The sequence below is a fragment of the Nothobranchius furzeri genome, chromosome 3 (assembly GCF_043380555.1).
Source record: "Nothobranchius furzeri strain GRZ-AD chromosome 3, NfurGRZ-RIMD1, whole genome shotgun sequence".
NCBI classification, from domain to species: Eukaryota; Metazoa; Chordata; class Actinopteri; order Cyprinodontiformes; family Nothobranchiidae; genus Nothobranchius; species Nothobranchius furzeri.
This window is the reverse complement of record NC_091743.1, coordinates 80,880,979-80,903,168: the sequence shown is the minus strand read 5'-3', so window position 1 is coordinate 80,903,168 and position 22,190 is coordinate 80,880,979. Positions and strand designations below refer to the sequence as shown.

The 22,190-nt window shown below is 46.4% G+C and overlaps 2 protein-coding genes across 4 annotated transcripts in view; both read left to right on the top strand.

Moving 5' to 3' along the window:
• The first annotated feature begins 7,022 nt into the window (after positions 1 to 7,022).
• On the top strand, positions 7,023 to 14,206 carry LOC107374043 (DNA replication fork stabilization factor DONSON). Of its 3 annotated transcripts, none has more exons than XR_008561165.2 (12): positions 7,023 to 7,641; positions 8,328 to 8,396; positions 9,012 to 9,212; positions 9,278 to 9,462; positions 9,536 to 9,611; positions 9,682 to 9,784; positions 10,361 to 10,442; positions 12,518 to 12,649; positions 12,728 to 12,926; positions 13,114 to 13,183; positions 13,270 to 13,357; positions 13,426 to 13,556. XR_008561165.2 is itself a non-coding variant. In XM_015942183.3 (12 exons), the coding sequence occupies exons 1-12, from the start codon at positions 7,291 to 7,293 to the stop codon at positions 13,769 to 13,771; spliced, it is 1,695 nt and encodes a 564-aa protein (XP_015797669.3). In that variant the 5' UTR covers positions 7,034 to 7,290; the 3' UTR covers positions 13,772 to 14,206. The 3 variants fall into 3 exon arrangements, 2 of the variants coding, with proteins under 2 accessions (XP_015797669.3, XP_015797668.3); XM_015942183.3 differs by lacking the exon at positions 13,270 to 13,357 and adding an exon at positions 13,631 to 14,206 and having other exon boundaries at positions 7,034 to 7,641; positions 9,323 to 9,462; XM_015942182.3 differs by lacking the exon at positions 13,270 to 13,357 and adding an exon at positions 13,631 to 14,206 and having other exon boundaries at positions 7,037 to 7,641.
• Positions 14,207 to 18,067: 3,861 nt separating this feature from the next.
• The window catches only part of LOC107374044 (NLR family CARD domain-containing protein 3), a 28,849-nt gene continuing 24,726 nt past the window's right edge, over positions 18,068 to 22,190 (top strand). Inside the window, exon 1 of the mRNA XM_015942186.3 lies at positions 18,068 to 18,218. The gene's annotated coding sequence lies outside the window, so the exon portion shown is untranslated. The remainder of the gene's footprint in view (positions 18,219 to 22,190) is intronic.

Sequence of the window (22,190 nt, the reverse complement as noted above, 5' to 3'; positions counted from 1 at the left end):
CCAGGCTGATAAAAACTCCCCAGTGGGATTGAGGAAGGGGGAATAAGGTGGAAGGTATAAAATGGAAAACCGTGGGTGGTCCTGAAACCACTCATACACCTGGGTAGCCTTGTGGAAACTTACTTTTATGCTGCAGTCCCTGATTGCAAATTGCTCGCCAGACCCGACAGTTTAGAGATTTGAATATTTGTGTGTTGTTGATCGAAGCTTTGAGAATTTATGTGAGAAGTGTTTGTAAACCTGAAAATTGTGTGTTGTGTTTTGACAGCAAGGTAATGTGAAATTGACATCAGAGTTTAAAGGATGAAAATCAGAGTTCAAATATGATAAGGAAATCTTAAGTAGTGATAAACTGAGTCAAGCGATTGGGAACAGAAGTAGAGGTTGTGAAAACTGTGCCTCATTTTTGCTTTTTGAGTTTTAGCAATAGAAAAAACTGTAATAGGGCCACTAATAGCTTACTGCTATTATGGACCAGTCCGAAGTCGGCATAAAAAGCGTTGGTACCAAGCCCCCACAATGCGGCTCAAAAATTGAGGCCAACCCGGAAGTACCAAAAATTGCAGTTCCACCCTCATCCGCTGGGGGCTGGTGTCAGAAGCGAGCAAATCCTCATTGACTCCCATGTTAAAAATACCAATTTCACAGCAGAAATAAACATGCTTACAGCCTGGTACCAAACATGTTTTTGGTTTAAATGATCTAGTTTACACTCATGACAACTCTGGGGGGGGGGGGGGAATTTTGTTCTCACTCTTCTGTTTAAGTGTATTAAAAGACTAAAATTCTGTATAATTAATGAGCATCAGACCCACGTGACCACAGAGCTAGCTCCGTGGAAAGGCCTCAGAAGAGCCTCGGTCTGGCTTGGAAACTGTTCCAGGATTTTGAGTCTCTGTGTTTGTGTATTCTTTTTTGGATATTTTTTGTGCAATTGCTGGACTAAATGACTTGCTGTGGCATTAATTGCACTGATAGAGCGTCCAAGGAGTCTCCACTTCATTTTTTTCGGTAAGTAAAATTATATTTATGTATTTTAGGTCACTGCCGAGCTGAGCTTAGGTTTTAACATGTACTGTTTAACCATGAAATTTAAATGTAATAGGGTAAAACCCAGTGCATTTAACATAATGCTGCACTTTAGAAAATGGGTTGAAATATAACATGTTGGTGGAGCTGGGTTCCGACTATCGGCTTGTGGAGCTCTCGGGAGACTGATGTTTTCCACCCGTCCTCCCCTCCCCGCAGCTCCGTGCATCTCTGATCGCGGCTTCTGTCTGCTGCGCGGTAGAGCCCTGCACGGGCCTAAAATCTGAGCCCGTGTTCGGCCCGGCCCGAGGGGGTGGAGCCCCAGCCTGACCCGGCCCGAAAAGGTTTTCAGGAGTCTCTGGCCTGACCCGAGCCCGACTTTTTTTAACCAACTAAATGAAAATAAAGTGCGTCAATCCTGACCAATGTGTTAAAAGACATGCAGGATCCGATCAATTTGTTTTTCCCTCATTTACCGACACGGAGATAACAGCGCAGGCTCTGGTGGTAATCAAGTTAAATTGTATCTCTTTCCAACAATTTTCACAAGAAAACAGAACAGTTAAAGCAGGATTTGTGTTGACCAGACAGTTTCCGTATTTGACCATTTATTTTGACGGAGAAAGAATAGAAAGAATTACCCCGACGCATGCAAGACAAACTGACATTTTATTCTACGCACATCGCAGATGTAGCTAAATCAACCAAGAAAAGATTCCCATCTGAACATCTGAGCTGGACACTGCTCAGCGCAGCTCGCTGTCAGCGCATATGTGCACAGCGAGCTGAAGTTGTGGAGATTGACTTGGAGCGCGTTGCAGAACCAGAGCGCATGCGGGAAGCTTCCTCCCACTGAAGCGAGTGTTTTCCAAACCCCGTCTCTCAGAGAGACTTGTCACTTAGAAAATGTTCCCTGATTATGAAACTTTGGCTGAATAGTGCTTGTTCCTGTCTCCAATGTGGCGACACATTCATGAGCCGTCTGAGGAGAAGCCCAGAATCTCACATCCTCTTCAGCTATGATTACGCACAAGCGTGACTCGTCAACCCGGTCTCACAGTAAGACTGGGTTGGACCTGTTCAGGTTTACGCAGACAATCTTTACATAGAATCATAGGCGTCATTTTAACCGGGGACGCCGGGGACATGTCCCCGGCAAAATTTGTGATTGGCAGCTGTGCCCCCCCCCCCCCCCCCCCACACACACACACACACACACACACACACACACTTTCAAAAAAGCCTGCTGATGAGGATATTTGTTTTACCAGCTCAGATCTTATACCAGGGGTCGGCAACCTGTTCCCATCAAAGAGCCATTATTAACCATTTCCCACTGTAATTTTGGACGGACCTTAATAAGCAGTGACTTAAATGAAGCAGGCAGGTCGCGCTAGAAAATTTCGTTTAAAAAGACGTCATAAATGTTTTCCCCCGTCATTTTTATTTCTAAAATATGAAGTAAAAACTCACAATTTAATTTTCATTCATTTGTCATTAATATGTAGTCTACACCCGTGCGTTAAGTGGACCATCTTCCCGTAAAAGCAAAGCATCCAGCCCACCTCTCCAAATGCGTAAAATGTGCATCAGCCGCTAGTTAGGCGCGCCGCGCGCACCGTCAGCTACATCAGCCCAGACAAGAGCAGAGCAAATAGAGAAAGAATAGAGGATAATTGTGTCTGGATGTGGATGGAGATTACATTTTACAGCAGCCTGATCATCATTTAAATACATAAACCATCACCTGGCTTCTAGTCCACACTATCAGCATTATTTTAATTGGTGTGTGTGTGTGTGTGTGTGTGTGTGTGTGTGTGTGTGTGTGTGTGTGAGTGTGTGTGTGTGTGTATGTGTGTTTTCCACTTCAAACACTGGTCTAACCAACCAGACCAGTGTGTCCAGTAACATATTGATGTTACAATTAAACAGTTTCACTTCATGTAGACTAGGAACATTTCACCTGCCGTGGCCCGACCGCTTCTGCTCCACATAAACTTTGTGCGTAATCAAATGTATCTACAGGTGCTTTCTGAGCTGAAGAGGCTATTCTGCCTCAGACTGGATGCATCATGCTTCTCCATATTAGAGACGGGAACAAGCGCTGATCAGCCAAAGTTTCATAATTTCATAAAAAGAACATTTTTCCAAGTGACACATCCCTCAGAGAGACCGGGTTTCCAGACCGCTTCAGTGGGAGGAAATCTTATCGCATGCACCGTGGTTCTGCGCTGCGCTGCGAACCCCTCTACAGATCATCAGCTCACTGTCCGCCGTGGGCACTCCGAGCCATGCTGAACACAGTGTCCAGTATAAAGCTCTGATGTTCTGATGGGAATCTTTTCTTGATTTAGTTACCTCCGCGATGTGCGTTAACAATTAAAATGTCAGCTCATCCATGCGCATCAGTGTGCGTCGGGGTAATTCTTTCAAAACAACCAACATCCTTGAGTTTATCCGTCAAAATAAACAGTCAAATGGAAATATCTGTAACCTGCCATTTAACTGTTTTGCCTTCTTGTGAAGATTGTTGCAAAGAGAAACAACTAAACTTGATTAACCCCAGAGCCACGCGCACTGCACTGTACGCCTGGCTCTGGTGTTAATCAAGTTTAATTTGATCTATTTTCACAAGAAAACAAAACAGTTAAAAGCAGGGCTTGTGTTGACCGGATAGTTCCCGTATTTGACAGTTTATTTTGACGGAGAAATAATAAAAAGAATTACTCCGACGCATGCAGACGAACTGACATTTAATTCTACACACATCGCAGATGTAGCTAAATCACTCAAGAAAAGATTCCCATCTGAACATCTGAGCTGGACATTGCTCAGCGCAGCTCGCTGTCAGCGTGTACTACATAAGGTACACAGCGAGCTGAAGATGTGGAGAGGAGCTTGGAGCGCGTCGCAGAACCAGAGCGCATGCGGGAAGATTCCTCCCACTGAAGCGAGCGTTTTCCAAACCCTGACACTCAGAGAGAATTGTCACTTAGAAAATGTTCCCTGATTATGAAACTTTGGCTGAATAGTGCTTGTTCCTGTCTCCAATGTGGCGACACATCCAGGAGCCGTCTGAGGAGAAGCCCAGAATCTCACATCCTCTTCAGCTCAGAAGCGCATGATTACGCACAAGCGTGACGCGTCAACCCGGTCTCACAGTAAGACCGGGTTGGACCTGTTCAGGTTTACGCAGACAATCTTTACATTTGGAATTGGCATACAGATGTAAAATTAAGTCAGTAAAATATAAAGCATTTTATTTAAATATCCATTCATTATTTTACAAGCACAGAGAGCCGCATCAGATGAATGGAAGAGCCGCGTGTTGCCGACCCCCGATATTGCCTATAAAATGGCATGTTGAGGATGCAAACTCAATACATCTCTTTTATTGTGAGGTAATAATTTCTCCGAGTTTTGCGGTTGCGGGCAGGAGTAGACATGCACGCTGCGGGTGCGGGCGGTAATGGTCAGAAATCCAGCGGGAGCGGGCAGGAAAGGAATGAAGAAAACAGTCCCGCGCAGGGCTCTACTGCTGCATTTAAGTGTTTCAACTTTTTTTATGAATTTGATTAAAAATAAAGGCGCCCGGCCCGTGTCCGAGGTAATTACACAGCTGTTGGCCCGAGGCCCGGCCCACGCCGACCCGAGGGCCTAGGGCTTCAGTGCAGGGCTCTACTGCGCGGGCTGCCAGCTTGTGGTTCTCCCCTCCCCGCAGCTCGGCACATCTCTGTCTGATCGCGGCTTCTGTCTGCTGCGGGGGCTGCCGGCTTTCAGCAGCTTTCGGTAGACCACTGTGTTCCACCCGGTTTTACCCAGCGGTCAGCCCAGCGTATTCATTTCAATTCAAAAATACTTTATTAATCCCAGAGGGAAATTGATATCTGTAGTAGCTCAGAATAATAATAATAATAATAATCAAGTCATCAAAGAGTTGTTGTATATTACAATGGCTGTTGGCAGGAAGGATCTCCAGTAGCGGTCAGTGTTGCAGCCAAACTGAAGAAGCCTCTGACTGAAGACACTCTTCCGTTGTCGGACAGTCTTGTGGAGAGAATGCTCAGGGTTGTCCATCATTTTCTTGATTCTCTGGAGAATCCTTCTTTGCATTATCTCCTCCAGCGGTTCCGAAACTGTCGAAACTCTGGCTGAGTCCTTGAAAGGGTTAGGAGTTCCTCCATCTTGTTGGTCAGTGATCTCACATTGCCCATTATGAACGATGGAAGAGATGGTTTGAATTTTCTCTTTCTCTGTCGCCGTTTTGCTCCCGCTCTGCACCCACGCTTCTTGCGTTTTAGCTCATTTGGGATTTGTGGCTTCAGTTGAGGTATTATTTCAGTCTTTCCAACGTTAATCAGCTGCTCCCGATTGCAAAACCAGCGTGTTGCCATGGTTACGCATCATAACAAATGCTCAAAAAGTGAAAAAAGCTAAAAAATAACAGTAAAAATCCTCCAAGCATCTCTGACTCAGAAGCTCTGGTGTTGTGCACAGTTAACTCCGGTTGTAGCTAGGTTGCTACCATATATATCGATGGTTGCTACCTTCGTTAGCTTAGCTCCCACCTCTGCGTTAGCTTTGGGTTAGCTTCAGGTTAGCTTGTAGCTAGTTCGACCGGGTGTCGTCAGTTGATCCCAGCCTTACAGCCCCACCCTCAGCTCCACCTCTCTTGCCTTTTGTGGAATTGTCTGGGCTTGACGGTACCTGTGACACGGTCAAAATGGCGGTGGTGGCCACCTCCCATTTTGGCACAAAAATGTGTTATTGGAGCCTATGGAAATGAATTGTCCAGTATATATGTTGATGGTCGGTACTGTTGGCCCAAAAAGAATGTCCGCCAACCACTGTACGCCTGATAGAGAGCCCAGCAGTGGCACTGATGCACAATTAATAGTTATTAATGAAATATCTCACTAAAGAGCCTCCAGTTCAGATGCTAACGCTAGCATGAATGTACAAAGATGAAAAACGAAAACGTTATCCTACATGACAAATCTAAAATTCCAGTCATTAAAAATAAATATTTAACTTTCCACCATAATTTAAAAATGTTTTTTTATTAAAACTATCATAGCTGGAGTGTTAAAAAATAAAAGTGCCATAAGATATTTGGAAGTTGTTATTTTATTTCTATTACCCAACAGTAATCCAATTCATGTTTGTTCTGTTTTTGTTTTTGTTTTTTCCTCTAGGAATCATTGAGGCGTGACATCCTTCAGAGGTTTTACGATCGACTGTCAAGCATCTTGGAGAGGCAACCTGTTGATGGGGAAGGGCTACAGTTTGCTTGTCACCATTATTTAGTTTTATTAGGTGCTCTAGGTGACATTGTTGATGTGGGAGGGAGAGGATATACTTTCTGCTCTTTCCGATCTGAATACTATTATCCAGAAGGAAAGAGATAATCAAAAGACATTAATAAAAGTACACGTTGAAAGAGGTTCTCGTGGCCGTCAACGATTGGCGGTGTCGCGAGAGGCTCTCAAACACCTTGTGGAAATGGGTCTGCCAACAAGTGTCATTACCAAACTCCTTGGTGTATCCAGAGCAACTCTATTTAGACGGATGTCTGAAAATAATATATTTATTTATATATTTGTATCTGCCACATACAGTAAATGCAGTGATGAGGAACTACATCATTTTATCACAGTAATTAAGAGCAACATGCCAGATGCTGGGTACAGGGTAGTCCGAGGTGCTCTACTTGCCCAGGGACATAGAGTACAGTGGGACCGACTGTATGCATCCATGCATCGTGTGGACAGTGCGGTTGTACTTGCTCGAATGACACATCTGGGATGTGTAGTGAGAAGGACGTACACACAGTTCCTTGCCCAAAGTATATGGTGCACATTGACACCAATCACAAGCTTATCAGGTAATGTCTGTGTGTAATTGGAGATGTTATTTTTTGTTTTGGGAGTTACATTTTTAATTGTCTGTGTTTTAACGTTCTGTTCCATGGTGAAACACAGAGCTGTGAGGAGGGTGACTCACCTCGGACCATGGCAGCAGGGCAAGACCAGAATCTACTTTTAGCTTTGGTTGGCTGCACTGACCGCCCTCCTACCCAGCAGGCAGCGCTGGCGCACCAGAACGATGTTACCATCTGCCAGTAAACACACGAAGAAGAAGAAAACAATGACACCAAAGAAGAAGCTGCGCGCGAAATTTGGAGCGGCCAGACTGCAGTGTAAACAAACACAGTGTTCAGCCTTATTTCTCTCTTAGCTCAGCTAGCTGTAGCGCTTCCGCATGGCCCAGGAGACAGGGTACTCACCGAGCTTCAAGCGGCCGGCAGAAATCATTCGTCTGAGGAGAAAAAGAGCTCGAAGCACGGTTTTATCGAGCAGTGAGGTGGTTTTGAGTTCCGGACCGAGCAGTTCGTTATGCGGTCGAATCTCCTCCCCAGAACCGCTCCTCAATGAGCAGAGCTGTTCTAGAAACGACGTTAAACGGAGAAACCCGTTTGCTAACCGTGAAAACACCTCCGTCCCCGTGGTCTGCGACGAAGATGGCGGATATGTCCAGACTCGGAAGAAAGTAAAGCAGGAGAAGGAGGCGGAAGAGAAGACGTCGGCAGCGGTCAGCGGCTGCTCCACTCAGGTAGGAGGAGGCGACGACCCTCCTGGTAGACCTGGACAAGTCACACCTGGATTCATGTCAGGTTCTACAGACAGCTGGTGTTAACGACGTATTATTATTATTGGGGTATTTAGGTTAGTGATGCAGACAGGTGATCCAGCCCAGGTTGCTGTCACATGTGGTCCAAAACCTGAGTATGAGCTCCACAGATCTGCTCTGAAGGAGGTGGGAGGACAACTACATCCATCCAGCATCCTCATTTACTTCCATAAACTCGGATTTGCTGGTGTCCAACTCTAGCAGTCATTGAGCAAGAGATGGGAGACACCTGGACATGTCTCCAGTTCATGATGGAGACACAGCCAGTCACAAACTCACCAGGGACAATTCAGTTTGATGTGTGTGGGATTAAACCAGAGCACGCTAACACCACTCAGTAAAGCTACAGTCAGGATTTGAACCTGCAACCATCCCGATGTGCAGCAGCAGTGCTGCACCACAGTGCAGCCACGTTTAAACCGTAAACGGATAAAACATGTAGCAGTGGGAGAAAATAGCTTCTCGATGAACCAATGAATGAAATGCTGTAGTTCGATCACCGGGACAGCTCCTCATCAGAACCCAACCCTGAGCTGCTGAATCCCCATCAAACCAACAAAAGCAGGATGATCAGCTGTTTTTATTCAGTGTTTGTTTTTCTGCTGCAGAAATGTCTCTCTGAGGACGACTCTCTGTCTGGACCAGAGGACGAACAAGTTCTGAGTCCACTGCTCAAGGTAGGTTTATAATAAATGTGGTGCGTGGGCGACGGTGGCACAGGAGTTAAGAGCTCGCCCCGTAATCGGAAGGTTGCGGGTTCGTGCCCCGCTCAGTCTGTCGCTGTCATCGTGTCCTTGGGCAAGACACTTAACCCACGTTTCCTGCTGGTGGTGGTCGGAGGGACCGGTGGCGCCAGTGCTCGGCAGACTCGCCTCTGTCAGTGCGCCCCAGGGCAGCTGTGGCTACATTGTAGCTCATCCCCACCAGTGTGTGAATGTGTGTGTGAATGGGTGAATGACTGATTGTGTTGTAAAGCGCCTTGGGGGGTTCCAGAACTCTAGAAGGTGCTATATCAAATACAGGCCATTTATTTGACCATAAACAAATGCAAAGTAGAGATGAACCATTAAACACTTTAGACACGCAGACTACATAGTGGGAATGTGTTGATATTACATAACGTTTTTATTCTCCCTTCACCTTCCTGATGAAAGTAGTCCCTTCCTGTTTCCCCACCCAACATGGCCGACGTAAACCCCGTTGAGCCACCAGTCAGAAACGGGTCCATGAAAAAGACCCAGATGAGGTGAGGCTCATCCCTGATTAATGTGTCCTTCCTGTGTGTTCTCCAGAGCCCCCGCACCATCGCCTCCTCCTCCATTGCTCCTCCCAGCTGCACTCGGTACCCGACAGACTGGAGCTTGAAGACCCGGCTGCTCTTCACCTCCCCCCACTCCCTCTCATGGGCCGAGCAGCCCAAAGCCCAGGAAGAAGCTTTAGGCCTGAGCCGCAGCTGCAGAGCCCAGTTTAGCTCTCTGCCACAACACGCACAGGTAGGTTCTGTCAGCCACTCACACACACACACGTCTCTTGACTAACGCAGCACCCCATCTGCCAGTGGCAGGATCCCCAGTTCTGCTCAGAGCTCCGCTGTGCCTTCCAGCAGTGTTTGGTGTACTGGCAGCACCCCTCCCTGCCCTGGCTCTCTCTCTTCCCCCGGATCAACGCGGAGAGGAACTTCTCGGGGAGGAGCTCGCCCTGGGCTCACGATGCAGCTCTGCAGCAGAGCCTGATGAGGGACTGGTGAGCATCTGTTCCTCAGCAGGAAGGAGATTACAACTTTGATCATGAGGATTTTCTGTTCTTCTCATTTCAGGTCCATCAGCCTGTCGTCTCTCTACAGCCTTTTAAAGTCTGGACTGTGTCCATACTTCTATGTCTGCTCCTATCAGGTGTGTTTGTGTCCACTGAGAGCTCTCCTCAGTAAGCCACCTGTCTCTAATGTCCTCTGCTGTCCGATAGCTAACGGTTCTGTTCAGGGCGGCGGGTCTCAGCGGGTCGGGCTGCATCACTGCTCTGGTCTCTCCGACGACTCGTGGCCTCAGAGAAGCTATGAAGTCTGAAGGTAAAGTTTCTGGTTAACACAGGGTATCCGCGGGTCCTTAAAAAGTCTTAAATTTACTTTTCCAAATTTAAGGCCTTGAAAATCCTTAAAAATGACAAATAATCCTTAAATCCAGTTTCCAAAGGTCTTAAATTACCAAAGACCCAATAAACAAGATTATTTTATTTCTATAAAAATTTTCGTGAGTTTCTAGTTGGTGTTCAGCATTTTTTGTGTACGATATTGGCGTAAGCGGAACCGTACACATTCAGTTGGTTGTGAAAGGGGGCTATTTTTAGATGAGCACATTAGCTGGTTAAGCTAGTGGGAGCTTGCGCCATGGGAAGTGCAAGTTTAATGGTAACTGGATGGTTAATCCCACGTTCACGACGTGGTCAGCACCGGATCCAGGCAATAGCTGGAAATTATAGCTTAAATTTAATTTTAAAAATAGCTTAAATTTGGACAAAGTGGCCTTAAAAAAGGTCTTAAAAAGTCTTAAATTTGGCTCCCTTAAACCTGCAGATACCCTGTATCAACTAATCCAGGAGGGTGTTTGTTTTGCATCACTGTGCTGACTGTCCCGTTCTTGTTTAGGTATAGAGTTCAGTCTCCCTCTAGTGGAGGACAGGAGGAAGAGCAGTAAGCAACACCACTCAGAGGAGGAAGAGGACCAAACGTGAGCTTTTAACTTTTAATCGGATCACAAATCTGTCTGATTTTTAGATTTGTGATTAAGATGAATCATTCGGAGATAAGCTGCATCATCAGCACAGTTGGCTTCAGAAGCTTTACCCCGTCTGAAGCTCCATGTTTTACCAAAGCTCTGAACGGTGAAATCCCTGTCAATGGCTACGGTCACACTGCAGGCAAAAGCACATCAGATCCGCTTTTTTCCCCACATGCGACCCATATCTGTTTTTTCTTTTATGACGCTGGTGAATCGTGTGTGGAGAGGAGGGGGTAACATGAAACTTGACAGGAGGAAAATCAACAAATGTTTATTTGAAATTAAAGGGCACAAAAACGGAAAAACACAGAGAGACGTTACCGAAACAAAAAGCCTTTATTCTAAAGTTATTTAAGAGATCCATCCATCCCATCCATCCATCCCATCCATCCATCACATCCATCACATCCATCCATCACATCCCTCCATCCATCCATCCATCACATCCATCACATCCATCCATCCATCCATCACATCCATCCATCACATCCCTCCATCCATCCATCCATCACATCCATCCATCCATCACATCCATCCATCCATCACATCCCTCCATCCATCACATCCATCCATCCATCCCATCCATCACATCCATCACATCCATCCATCACATCCCTCCATCCATCCATCCATCACATCCATCCATCCATCCATCACATCCATCACATCCATCCATCACATCCATCCATCACATCCCTCCATCCATCCATCCATCACATCCATCACATCCATCCATCACATCCATCCATCACATCCCTCCATCCATCCATCCATCACATCCATCACATCCATCCATCCATCCATCACATCCATCCATCACATCCCTCCATCCATCACATCCAGTTATTATATGATGATCCCTAATCATTATCTCATTAGTTATTTCGGTTTATTATATTTAACTCTCTTGAACAGTAGGACTGGTAGAAAATTGCTTGCATTTTGCAAAAACATCACATAATTTTTTTTTTTAATATTCTCAATAAAATAAAAGTAAATAAATGTCAGAGGTCACTACAAAATCCACTGTAGAATAGATGCACATCTGCAGCACGTGAGGACCTTGTTTGGGGGAGTTATTTTAGTTGTCACTTTTTTCACAGCCTCGGAGTTCGTGGCTATGAAAAATAGATGCATGTAAACAAAAAAAAAAAATATATATATATATATATATATATTGTTCTTTTATGCGCACGGTTTGCATTTTTGTACCACGTGGCTTTACGTATTATTGCTACACCCTCGCTGTCCCGGATGTGACGTAACCCGACATGAAGGGGGAAACGAAGTGATGCAGTATTTAAAAAACAATATATGAGTGTTTAACAGTTGATTAGTTCTTTGCGATAGTCTTAATTTTATTTTTACAAGGTCTTAAAAAGTCTTGAATTTAATTAAGAGATCCTTGCATATACCCTGTATTTGTGCCCGATGCTTTTCGCTGCTGTGGAGCGGAGCGCATCACCTGTTTTGTCCTCCGGTGATTTCACCCCACCAGTGTGGCCGGCGAGCACTCCACTGTTTTTGTGGTCGGTAGATCTTTTAGAACTGCAGTTCAAAGGTAACTCATGAGGTGAATATATATGAAGCCAGGTAGCAGTTTTTCTTTAGGACTGAGAGGAGATGCAGGAAGATAATAAACAGACAAGACAGAAAAATAGTCAAATAAAAACAAGTTAGTTTTTGTACCTGCTGGTTGCAACAAACCGACACCATTGAAGGTAATCAGAAGTGAGGAACAGAAAATGAAATAATTATTTTAATGTTTAGAGCAGCAGAAACTCTTGAGAGGCTGCAGGCGCATCAGTGAGTTTGTGGCTGCTGTTTAAATCTGTGGCTCCTGAGCTGAAGAGTTGCTTTTTTATTCACTTAATAAAGAACTTTTCAGTTTAATAGATGGGGTGAAAGTGAGCTGAAGATGCTTTAGATCTGAAGGAGCCGTAAATGTTGCTTCTTCCTCGTTTGATCAAGAAATGGATTCAGTAGAGGCTATATTAAAGTTTTCCCCTGATCTCGATGTTTAGTGGGAGCCTGACGGAGGACGAGGACTCTCTCTCGTGTGATGGAGATGAACATAAGGATGACAGCTTCTCGTGGCTGAAGGAGATGGGAATCCAGGATAAAATCAGGAAACCTGACGGCATCAACCTGCAGCTGTATCCTCCTCCTGTCTCCTCCCGCATTTAACCACAACATCCAATAATAACACGTTCTCTACTTGACCTCACGTGTAGCCATAAGGATGCTGCTGCGGTGTCTCTGGACCATAAACCAGAGTCTGTAGTGTGTGTGGAAGGGTCACACACCTTCAACCTCATCAACTTCCTCATCAACTGTAAGAGTCTGGTGGCTGCAGCGGGGTCTCAGACGGGACTGCCTCCAACGCTGCTGGCCCCCACGCCCTTCAGAGGGGCCACGGCCAACGTGCTGAAGGTACCTTTAAAGCCCTCCAGGCCGGGTTAGCTGGCTCCAGTTTTAGTGCGTTAGCCTAAAACCGTAAACTCTGTAATCAGAGCTGGAGGTGTGACTGGTGGGCGGTAAAACTATTACTTACATACAAATGAGCTCAAATTGGAACATGTTGGTGTCTGATTGTGATTGTAGATGTGATGTTTTCCAGGGCTCTAGTGTGAATGTGAAGACCCGGGCTGGTTCTACCTACCAGAACATTAGCAGTTTGGAGATCACAGGTACTGAGCAACCCAAACGTAGATGATGTCTCTAGAGGATCTGCTGCGATGGCGAAGACGAGTTTTGATCTCCTCTTTTGCCGTAGTCAGTGGTGCGGATTCGGTTTGGTAGTGGGCAGGCAGCCAGAAAGAGTTCTGTACTTTAACCCTTCACGGCCCACCCTAGAACACTTGGTATGAACATCTTTAATGATCTCATACTTGAACCTTTATGTTTACCACGTGTCTGATCTATTCTGCAGGACCCATCCTCCCCTCGTCGCTTCACGCCATCACACGCCTGCTGCAGCTCACACAGAAAGGAACCTTCTCAGCTGCTCTCTACACACACGCACCCTCTGCCATCATGAATGTAAATACCAGTAAACTACAGGTGTGTACACGTAGACATGAGATCCACACACTTACCCTTGTGACCCTCAGCTTAACAGCTTCTCTGTTCTACAGCATAGCAGTGGTTCTGTGGACCCAGCGGGCTTTGGTCTCCCTCCTGCTTCTTTCCAACATCTGGAGCAGCCCTCCAGCCTGGGAAAGGCTGCTCTCACGCACATCTACATGAGAGACTCCAGCTATACCTGGAAGAGCTAACACTAGAACAGCGAGCATCTACAATAGTTCAAACTCAGGAGGGATGCTGTTGCTATGGATTTGTGCCAGAGGCTGTTGCAGCTGTGTTACTGCCTTCAAAATGCAGTTCACCACCGCGTCTTTAAGTTTTTTATGCGTCGTATGGCCTTTGTTCTTTATTTTTTTTATTATCTATTTATTCTAATTACAAGTTTAATAACCGTGAAAAACCTGCAGCGTGTTTAGTCAGAATCAAATTCCTACATGAACTCTGATCTGCATTCATTTTAAAGTTTATAGGTTTTTATTCTCTTATTTAGTCTTTTTGGGTTTGTGTTTAGTTTTGCAGCACTTCACAAAACAAATGTTGGATTTAATTATTGAGAGAAGGATTTCATAAGATTCTTAAAATCAGCCCAATCCTATTAAAAGTTTTAATAAATTAAATACATTTAATCTTTGTGAATTCTGGTTATTTCTCTGGAAGGAGAGGAGCTTTCACATTATTTATTATTTAATTATTGACTTGGCTCCAGGGTGGTACCCCGGTAACCCTCCGGGCCGGGTACTCCGACTCTTTGTTTTTACATCCATGAAAGATCCTCTGAATCATTCTTTGTCTCGTGCTTCACCTAAGACCAATTTGTCATGGGAGACCCTACCAGGGGCACAAAGTGCCCCAGACAACATAGCTCCTAGGATCATTAGGGCATTCAAACTCCTCCACCACGATAAGGTGACGGTTTAAGGAGGAGTATTGAATTGGGTTACTAAAACCTGGAGAACAGCAAGCTGATAACCAGTTTGACAGACCGGTGCACTCAGAGTTGTGACTTAGAAACAGCTCCAGCCAGTTTTTACCTGACAAGGTGCTGGAAGATGAAGCTGCACAGCCACATTCTTCAGATGGGAGAGACAGACGGAGCAACAGAGCTTGTTCTGTGTACGTCTGTCCTCAGGGTCCAGCTACGTAAACCCACATCAAAACTCTGACATACAGTTGCATTTACACCAAAACACAAAAAGGACCTTAGCTCGGCAGAACTGCATTTTGTCAGTGGATGCAGCTAATTCTCATAAAAAAAACCACCTTTCTTCACTGAGAGCTCTGTTTGTTCTTATTGCTGAAGCTACTTCACCATAATTAATGTTTGAATCACAGGCATAACTTTTAAAGTACAGAAAGTGTTAGAAACAATATCTAAAAGCAGTTTATTGCAAGCAAACAGACAACCTTGAAAAACTTTTAACCACATTATTTAGATAAATAGGAATATTTCACAACAAGGGTCCCTTTATTAAAGTTACTTAGTGCATTATTAAGCATTAATTAACTATTAAATAAAGTATTAACAATTGTTCAACCATTATATTTAATGCATTACTGAGCAGACACATACACACCCCAGCCCTTTGTCCAAACCTTAAGGACCCTCAATAGTTAACAATAACGGGAACGAGACCCTTATTGCTTAAGTGACCCTTTGTTTATTAATGCTTAATAATGCCCTAAATATCGTTAATAAAGGGACCCTCATTGTAAAGTGTTACAGGATATGTTAAACGCATCAATATGAGGAATTTGTCTTTAAAACACAAGTTAACCTGGGAGAAAAATATGTTGTGATGCTAAATCAATCAATCAATCAAAGCTTTATTTATATGTAGTGCCTTCCACAACCCTTTTCGGGCACCCAAGGCGCTAGAAAACGTAAAAAGACATGATCATAAAACAGAACATAAAATGTAAAGCATAAGGCAAATGGAATAAAACAATAAATAAAAGTGACCTAACAAGAACTAAAACAGCAATTAAAAGCAAGAACTAAAAATAACATAAAAGCATGCTGACGTCAAACATGTTCTGAAAACGCTAATTGAAAAAAAGTTTTCAGTCGACTCTTAAAAACCAGCAGAGGTAGACAGCCTAACTGCAGGTGGCAACTGGTTCCACAGTGATGGGACTGGGTCCCCACGAGTTCAACACTTAGTGCGTGGGACGACAAAGAGGCCCTGATCTGAAGAGTACAGAGTGCGTGAAGGCAAATGTCTCTTCAGGAGCGCCGCTAAGTAAGGACAGGCGTCTCCCTGAAAGAAATTAAACACTAAAACCAGGAGTTTAAAATGTGCCTGGCCTGGCGGCGCTGTTCTGTGCAATCTGAAGACGACGCAGTGATGACTGACCAAGCCCAGCATAGAGAGAATTGCAATAATCTAATGCATGGAGTACATGCTCCAGGTGGACTCCCGACAACAAAGGTTTGATTTTTGAAAGGCGTAGCAGATGGAAAAAAACAGGATCAGATCACGGCATTGATGTGAGCATCAAATTTAAGTCAAGAGTAAATTCTCAACCCCAACAACTGGCTTCAAAAAGGGTGAGAGGTGGCCCAGATCAACCTCGGATCCTGTGCCCTGCTTGCTGTTAGGATGAAAAATAATGAGCTCTCTTTTGCCCTCATTAACATGCAGATAGTTTGTCGCACCAAGGCTTAACCTTTTTGAGACACGACACAAGTGACGTCAAAGAGAGACCATTCCCCGGACGAAATGAGGTGTAAATCTGGCAATCATCTGCATATAGGTGAAATGCAAGGCCCTGTTTGCGGAAGATTGAGCCGAGGGGGAGCAGATAAATAGCAAAAAGAAGTGGGCCGAGGATCGAGCCTTGGAGGACCCCCCAGTCCTCTCTCAAATAACTGTCTGCGTGTTTTCTATCCTAAATGGTCATGTTACTCTGATCCATGTCTCCGTTGTCACATCTACTGATGAAGAAGGAGAAGGTTCTCTCCCTGAGTTCATATTCGTGTATTTTTTTAGGGTGAAACCATCCTGAGTCTGACCATCTGTTAGCATCCCCACTTCGGCACAAACATCTGGATGCTGGAAGAACTGATAGAAGAAAATATTAAACCTGAATGACATGAATCATAATGAATTACACTGTAGTCAAATTACATTTTACTGAAGCCTTTCTGGACTCATTACCACGGCGATTCATCAAGTGAAGATCTGAAGTGATTAGAACTGGAACGACTGACTGGATGGAAGTTGAATGAATGAAACTGAGTGTACTATCTGACTAAATGCTGCTCAGTAGATGCAAAGCTGTTATTTTCACCCTCGTATGCCATTAAAACTTTATATCCTGAAGTATTCAATGAGTTGTTTCAAACAGGAAGTTCAATTCAATTCAAGTTTATTTATAAAGCGCCAAGTCATGACAAGAGTCGTCTCAAGGCACTTCACATAATAAACATTCCAATACAGGTCAGTTCATTAAGCCAGTCAGTAAAAAGTTTCCTATATAAGGAACCCAGCAGGTTGCATCAAGTCACTGACTAGTGTCAGAGTCTTTACAGCAATCCTCATACTAAGCAAGCATTTAGCGACAGTGGAGAGGAAAACTCCCTTTTAACAGAAAGAAACCTCCAGAGGATCCTGGCTCAGTATAAGCAGCCATCCTCCACGACTCATTGGGGATTGAGAAGACAGAGCAGACAGAGCAGACACACACACACACACACACACACACACACACACACACACACACACACACACACACACACACACACACACACACACACACACACACACACACACACACACACACACACACACACACACACACACACACACACACACACACACACACACACACACACACACACACACACACACAAAATAGTGTTTCTATGGTTACATTGTGATTTCTTAGTAAATATTCTATTTGGTGAGAGATAAACTTTATTGTATTTCTCCTAGTGAATCTATAATTATACAGGTAAACTAGTAGTAGCACATTCAATGTCAAAGAAAGTAAAATGTTATTATCAGGAGAGGGAGAATGTTTAAATGGTTAGCAGCAGTGTTCAAGCCAATGGCCCCCTCCATGAGGCCACCACAGCTCAGCAGAACATCATTGTAGCTTCTTCTGGGGAGAAAAACACTTAGAGAAAAAATCAAAGTTAACAGCTGAAATAGCTGGAAATAGTTCAGCTCAAACCCAGTTTTCCTGGTTTCTAGTTTGGATTGTGCTGTTTTAAAATGCTTTTAATTATGAGGTGGAATTATTTCCCTAAATTGAAAGTATGCATCTGTTTTAAAATCAATATGACGTCTGTTTCCTCTCAGCAGTTAGAATGACAACAAAAGTGTCCCAGCAGTAGCTTTTCCTTATTAGAAAGATTTCCTTTCTTCTGTGAAGAAAAAAAAGGAACAGATGAAGTGAACGTTCCGGTTTTTCAGGTGATATGCATCAGCAGCTCAGCGCTGTTTCGGTAAGATGATGTGTTCATCAGCAGGGATAAGCTAATCTCCTCCTGCCGCTGAGCCACATTTAGGATCTAGGAGAAAACTTCAGCAGTGCGTCTCTGATCTTTGATGCTTCTCTTGAACTCTCAAACAGGAAACAGGTGTATCTGCTCTTTATCTGACTGAAGATTCTACAGAGACAACGATTCGGTAGGTGAGTGAAAATCAGGGACTTAAACTTTCGAGGAAATTTTAAATCATCTAATTCATTCAGGTGCCGCCTTTTACCTGGTTGAACAAGTTTGATGTTGTCTGATGTTAGAGACTCATCCAGCTTCTGCTGTTTGATTCTGATCATCTGGAGAAAATTTAGCCTTCACAGTTTCAAGAACATGTTTACATAAATCTGTTCACATGTCTCCCGATCCCTCCTACCCTCACTCGTGAACAAGACCCCGAGATACTTAAACTCCTCCACTTGAGGTAGGACCTCTCCCCCGACCCGGAGGTGGCAAGCCACCCTTTTCCGGTCGAGAACCATGGTCTCAGATTTGGAGGTGCTGATCCTCATCCCAGCCGCTTCACATTCGGCCGCGAACCTACCCAGCAAGAGCTGAAGGTCAGAGCTGGATGAAGCTAGGAGGACCACATCATCCGCAAAAAGCAGAGACGAGATTCTCCTGCCACCAAACTCGACACACTCCACACCACGGCTGCGTCTAGAAATTCTGTCCATAAAAGTGATGAACAGAACCGGTGACAAAGGGCAGCCCTGGCGGAGTCCAACCCTCACTGGGAACAGGTCCGACTTACTACCGGCTATGCGGACCAAACTCACGCTCCTCTGGTAAAGGGACTGAATGGCCCTTAACAGAAAGCCACCCACCCCATACTCCTGGAGCGTCCCCCACAGGGTGCCCCTGGGGACACGGTCATAAGCCTTCTCCAAATCCACAAAGCACATGTGGATTGGTTGGGCAAACTCCCATGCCCCCTCCATCACCCTTGCAAGGGTATAGAGCTGGTCCACAGTTCCACGGCCAGGACGAAAACCACATTGCGCCTCCTCTATCTGAGATTCAACTATCGATCGGACCCTCCTCTCCAGTACCTTGGCGTAGACCTTTCCCGGGAGGCTGAGGAGTGTGATCCCCCTATAGTTGGAACACACCCTCAGGTCACCCTTCTTAAAGATGGGGACCACCACCCCGGTCTGCCACTCCCTAGGAACTGCCCCCGATGACCACGCAATGTTGTAGAGACGTGTCAACCATGACAGCCCTACAACATCCATAGCCTTGAGATACCCAGGACGAACCTCATCCACCCCCGGGGCTCCGCCGCTGTGTAGTTGTTTGACTACCTCAGCAACTTCTGCCCCCGAGATCGGACAGTCCATCCCCAGGCCTCCCAGCTCTGGTTCCTCCTCGGAATGCGCATTGGTGGGATTGAGGAGCTCCTCAAAGTATTCCTTCCACCGTCCGACTATAGCCTCAGTTGACGTCAGCAGCTCCCCATCCCCACTGTAAACAGTGTGAGCGAGTTGCTGCCTTCCTCTCCTGAGGCGCCGGACAGTTTGCCAGAACCTCTTTGGAGCCGATCGATAGTCTTTCTCCATGGCCTCACCAAACTCCTCCCACGCCCGAGATTTTGCCTCGGCAACTGCCACTGCTGCACCCCGCTTGGCTATCCGGTACCTGTCTGCTGCCTCCGGAGACCCACAGACCAGCCACGCCCTGTAGGCCTCCTTCTTCAGCCTGACGGCTCCCCGAACCTCTGGTGTCCACCAGCGGGTACGGGGGTTGCCACCACGACTGGCACCGGCCACCTTACGACCACAGCTAGCAACAGCCGCCTCGACAATCGCAGAGTGGAACAAGGCCCACTCGGACTCAATGTCCCCCACTGCTCTCGGGACGTGGTCAAAGCTCTGCCGGAGGTGGGAGTTGAAGACCGTCTTGACAGGTTCTTCTGCCAGGCGTTCCCAGCAGACCCTCACTATGCGTTTGGGTCTGCCAGGTCTACGCGGCATGTTCCCTTGCCATCTGATCCAACTCACCACCAGGTGGTGATCAGTTGACAGCTCCGCCCCTCTCTTCACTCGGGTGTCCAAAACATACGGCCGCAGGTCAGATGATACGACTACAAAATCTATCATCGACCTGTGACCTAGGCTGCCCTGGTACCAAGTGTACCGGTGGGCATCCTTATGTTCGAACATGGTGTTCGTTATGGCCAAACTGCGGCTTGCACAGAAGTCCAATAACAAAACACCGCTCGAGTTCAGATTAGGTGGGCCGTTCCTCCCAATCACACCCCTCCAGGTCAAGCTGTCATTGCCCACGTGAGCATTGAAGTCCCCCAGCAGGACAATGGAGTCCCCTGATGGAGCACTATCTAGCACTCGTCCCAGGGACTCCAGAAAGGGTGGGTACTCTGAACTGATATTTGGCCCATAAGCACAAACAACAGTCAGGACCCGTTCCCCGACCCGAAGGCGCAAGGAAGCTACCCTCTTGTCCCCCGGGGTAAACCCCAACACACAGGCAGAGAGTCTCGGGGCTAACAAAAAGCCAACCCCAGCCCTCCGCCTCTCACCCGGAGCAACTCCAGCAAAGTAGAGTGTCCAACCCCTCTCCAGGTCTCGGGTTCCAGAGCCAATGCAATGTGTCGAGGTGAGTCCGACTATATCTAGCCGGTACCGCTCAACCTCTGCCACAAGCTCCGGCTCCTTCCCCGCCAGCGAGGTGACGTTCCATGTCCCAAAAACTAGTTTTCTTGTCCGGGGATTGGACCGCCAAGGCTCCCGCCTTGGTCTGCCACCCGATTCGCATTGCACCGGACCCTTCATGTTCCTCCTGCGGGTGGTGGGTCCACAGTTGGACGAGCCCATGTATCCGGTTCGGGCTGGGCCCGGCCGGGCCCCATGGGCGAAAGCCCGGCCACCAGGCGCTCGCTCACGGGCCCCAACCCCAGGCCTGGCTCCAGGGTGGGATCCCGGTAACCCTCCGGGCCGGGTACTCCGACTCTTCGTTTTAACCGCCATGAAAGATCCTTCGAACCGTTCTTTGTCTCACCCTTCACCTAAGACCAATTTGTCATGGGAGACCCTACCAGGGGCACTAAGTGCCCCAGACAACATAGCTCCTAGGATCATTAGGGCACTCAAACTCCTCCACCACGATAAGATGACGGTTCAAGGATCGGGATCGGGAGATCGACAGGCGGATTGGTTCGGCGTCTGCAGTGATGCGGACGCTGAGCCGATCTGTCGTGGGGAAGAGGGAGCTGAGCCAGAAAGCCAGGCTCTCGATTTACCGGTCGATCTACGTCCCAATCCTCACCTATGGTCATGAGCTTTGGGTAATGACCGAAAGAACGAGATCGCGGATACAAGCGGCCGAAATGAGTTTCCTCCGTAGGGTGGCCGGGCTCAGCCTTAGAGATAGGGTGAGGAGCTCAGACATTCGGGAGGGACTCGGAGTAGAACCGCTGCTCCTCCGGATCGAAAGGAGCCAGTTGAGGTGGTTTGGGCATCTGGTCAGGATGCCTCCTGGACGCCTCCCCGGGGAGGTGTTTCGGGCATGTCCTGCCGGCAGAAGGCCCCCGGGTCGACCCAGGACATGTTGGAGAGGTTACATCTCCAATCTGGTCCGGGAATGCCTTGGGGTCCTGCCGGAGGAGCTGGTGGACAAGGCCGGGGAGAGGACGGCCTGGAGCTCCCTAATTGGGATGCTGCCCCCGCGACCCGGACCCGGATAAGCGGAGGAAGACGAAGACGAAGACTGTTCACATGTGACATTTCTAATCCCCGTGTTCCGGATTTTCACAGAGAACACATTTCATCTACGTTTCAGGAATGAGATTTATGCTGCCACCTAAAGGTAACTTTTCAATTCAATTCAAGTTTATTTATAAAGCGCCAAATCATGACAAGAGTCGTCCCAAGGTACTTCACATAGTAAACATTCCAATACAGGTCAGTCCATTAAGCCAATCAGAAAAAAAGTTTCCCATATAAGGAACCCAGCAAATTGCATCTGGCACTAGTCAGTGACTTTACAGCAATCCTCATACTAAGCAAGCATTTAGTGACAGTGGAGAGGAAAACTCCCTTTTAACAGGGAGAAACCTCCAGAGGATCCTGGCTCAGTATAAGCAGCCATCCACCACGACTCACTGGGGA

Coding starts and splice junctions, on each gene's coding strand:
- LOC107374043 (XM_015942182.3), top strand. CDS start 7,291: ATGGCCCAGGAGACAGGGTACTCACCGAGCTTCAAGCGGCCGGCAGAA. Junction 8,397..9,011: donor TTCTGAGTCCACTGCTCAAG/GTAGGTTTATAA, acceptor TGTGTTCTCCAG/AGCCCCCGCACCATCGCCTC. Junction 9,213..9,277: donor CTCTGCCACAACACGCACAG/GTAGGTTCTGTC, acceptor CCCATCTGCCAG/TGGCAGGATCCCCAGTTCTG.